Source organism: Elephantulus edwardii, unplaced genomic scaffold (assembly GCF_000299155.1).
Source record: "Elephantulus edwardii isolate Elephantulus edwardi_28Jun2011 unplaced genomic scaffold, EleEdw1.0 scaffold00239, whole genome shotgun sequence".
Classification (NCBI taxonomy): Eukaryota; Metazoa; Chordata; class Mammalia; order Macroscelidea; family Macroscelididae; genus Elephantulus; species Elephantulus edwardii.
The window spans coordinates 3,704,003-3,706,369 of NW_006399989.1; the positions used below are offsets into that span (position 1 = coordinate 3,704,003).

The 2,367-nt window shown below is 44.6% G+C and overlaps 1 protein-coding gene across 2 annotated transcripts in view; it reads left to right on the plus strand.

Annotated features, from left to right (window-relative positions):
* The window catches only part of CDK16 (cyclin-dependent kinase 16), a 15,923-nt gene extending 14,212 nt beyond the window's left edge, over nucleotides 1–1,711 (plus strand). For both annotated transcript variants that reach the window (XM_006898903.1, XM_006898904.1), the window contains exons 15-16: nucleotides 1,283–1,360; nucleotides 1,443–1,711. In XM_006898903.1, coding sequence (XP_006898965.1) covers nucleotides 1,283–1,360; nucleotides 1,443–1,480 — 116 coding nt within the window. In that variant the 3' untranslated portion in view covers nucleotides 1,481–1,711. The remainder of the gene's footprint in view (nucleotides 1–1,282; nucleotides 1,361–1,442) is intronic.
* Nucleotides 1,712–2,367: the final 656 nt, after the last annotated feature.

Genomic DNA, 2,367 nt, shown 5'->3' on the forward strand with positions numbered 1-2,367 from the left:
TGACCATGGAGCCAAGCGGACTCAAGTTGTTAACAGTCTCAATCTCTTCACCATCCATCCTGATGCTGCCATTTGTTACAGTGCTGAGAATCTTTGTCTTCTTGACATTGAGCCTCAATCCATACTGAAGGCTGCAGTCCTTGACCCTCTGCAGCAAGCATTTCAGGAGCTGATCATATTTTTAATTTTTTTTTAAATTTTATACTGGTTTACTTACAGAGTTCATAAAGTTCATATACATTGTTTTCCACACCAAATCTTTCTTTTCCTTACCTACTCCTCCCTCCACCTAGCAAATTGTGTGACCTATGATTAAGCACCCCCTTGGGTCCTTGTATTCATTCTACAGCAGCTGATCATTTTAACCACTGTTCTGCTATCTCTTTTACGTATATTGAAGTTGTAGAACATTGTGTTTTATCATTAAAAAGTAGTAACAACTTTTTTTTTTACATTTTATTTTATTATTTTTTTGCGTGTACCGTCAAATTGGATCTGACTGGAATAGGAGGAGATGGCCCCTCCTTATCCAGCATAGCATCTGGTGGATTTGAACCATATACCTCTGGGATTGCAATTCAGCCTCTTGCCACCAGGCCACCAGAGCTCCTTTAAAAGTAGTAACAACTTTTATGAGACCTTCCAAACATGCAAAAAAAATAGATATAATAGTAATGTACTTTGTAAAATTATAATTTGAGTGCGTTTTGAAAAGCAAATGGGTTCTCCGTTCAACATTTTATTCACATTTCGTTTTATAATTAACAATACCCATAATTTAATGTTTTTCCTTGCATCTCTGTGATTTTAATTTCTATTAATCTTTTTATTTTATCCATTCCTGCCTCGGGGCAAATGCTGCTCTTTTGACCTTGTGTGGTTGGTTATTCTCAGGAGTGAGTCCTTGGTTTTATCTGTATTCCCTCTGATTATTTTTCATCAAATCCCAGGCATTTATATATCTCATTCATCTATAAAATGGTAGACTTGAACCACTAGAGAGACACTGACTTTGCATTAGCAGCAAAACTCCCTATCGACCAAGCCACAAGAGTTTATGGGTGGTAATGGCAGTATCATTGCCATACTTGACAAAATTAAGTTTCTTGATAACATAAAAAATGGTCTTCAGTTCATTTTCCTTGATACATTTGGTGAATGAAATTACTTGACAGATGATAAGAAGAAGCTACTTTTTCTAATGTTCCCAGTGAGACCATAAAGAGTGGTCTTGGATTGCTCCGTAGGCTATTGAAACCTTTTGTCTCCCTTCTACCCACAGCTACTTCCATATTTGCACTAAAGGAGATCCAGCTACAAAATGAGGCCAGCCTTCGGTCTTCATCAATGCCTGACTCAGGTAAATACAGTTTCTAGCCCTCCTCCCTGCCCCGTTCACCTGCTAGCCCACCAACAGCCGTCTGCTCTGCTTTCCCCTGCAGGCAGGCCAGCTTTCCATGTGGTGGACACCGAGTTCTAAGCTGAGTACTAAGCCACAGTCCCAGGCCCCAGGAGGCAGTGGCTGGAGGAATGCCAAACTCCTCACAGGGCAGCCTGCGACTCCATCCCCCACTAGCTGCCTGCCTACCTGCCTAACTCATGCTCGCCTGCCCACATATCCCTTGCTGCTTCGCTCAACATCCAACCATTGGCCTGCCACCTCACCCATTGGCCTCTCTACTGGGTGCTAACAAAGCTCTCATCGCTTCTTTACCTGGTCTGTGTCTGTCTCTTTGTCCGTCTCTTTCTATGTCTTGGCAGCTGCCAGCCGGCAGACAGCATGGCCATTCCAGCCTCCCACACTGAGGCCAGGCCTACTCCCCTCCCCGTCATACCCTCCCCCAGGACGATTACCCCAAGACCAGCCAGGGATCCGGAGTTAGCCCAGGCTGGGGATCTGGACTCAGACAAGATGGTGATGATACCCTGGGTCTGCGGCTTCTTCTGCCTGCCTTCCTGCCTGCCCCACCTGCCTCATGTTGTATGGGCATCTTTTTTGTTTTATTCATTGTATTTTTTTAAAAAATTATTCTGAATGAGGTTTTTGGTTCTTTAAAATGCAATCTCTCTATAACTGGCTGGGTACCACTAGCCTCTGTGTATGGGCCCTCACCTCGCACAGTATTTTGTGCAATGCAGCCCCACTCCCAGTCTCTCAAAGGCAGGGACACAGACCCTGTTTAGAACTCTATCAGCAGACCCTGAGGTTGCCTAAGGGAAAGCATGCCTTGGACACTTGCCTTCCTACCCCTGCCTGCCATTCCTAGCTGCTAAGGGACCAGGGAATGACTGGAGATTCTTTGAAAGATGGATGAAGTGGAGGCCCCCCCATCCTTTCCCTCCTGCAGTTCCATAGCTAGGGCCTCC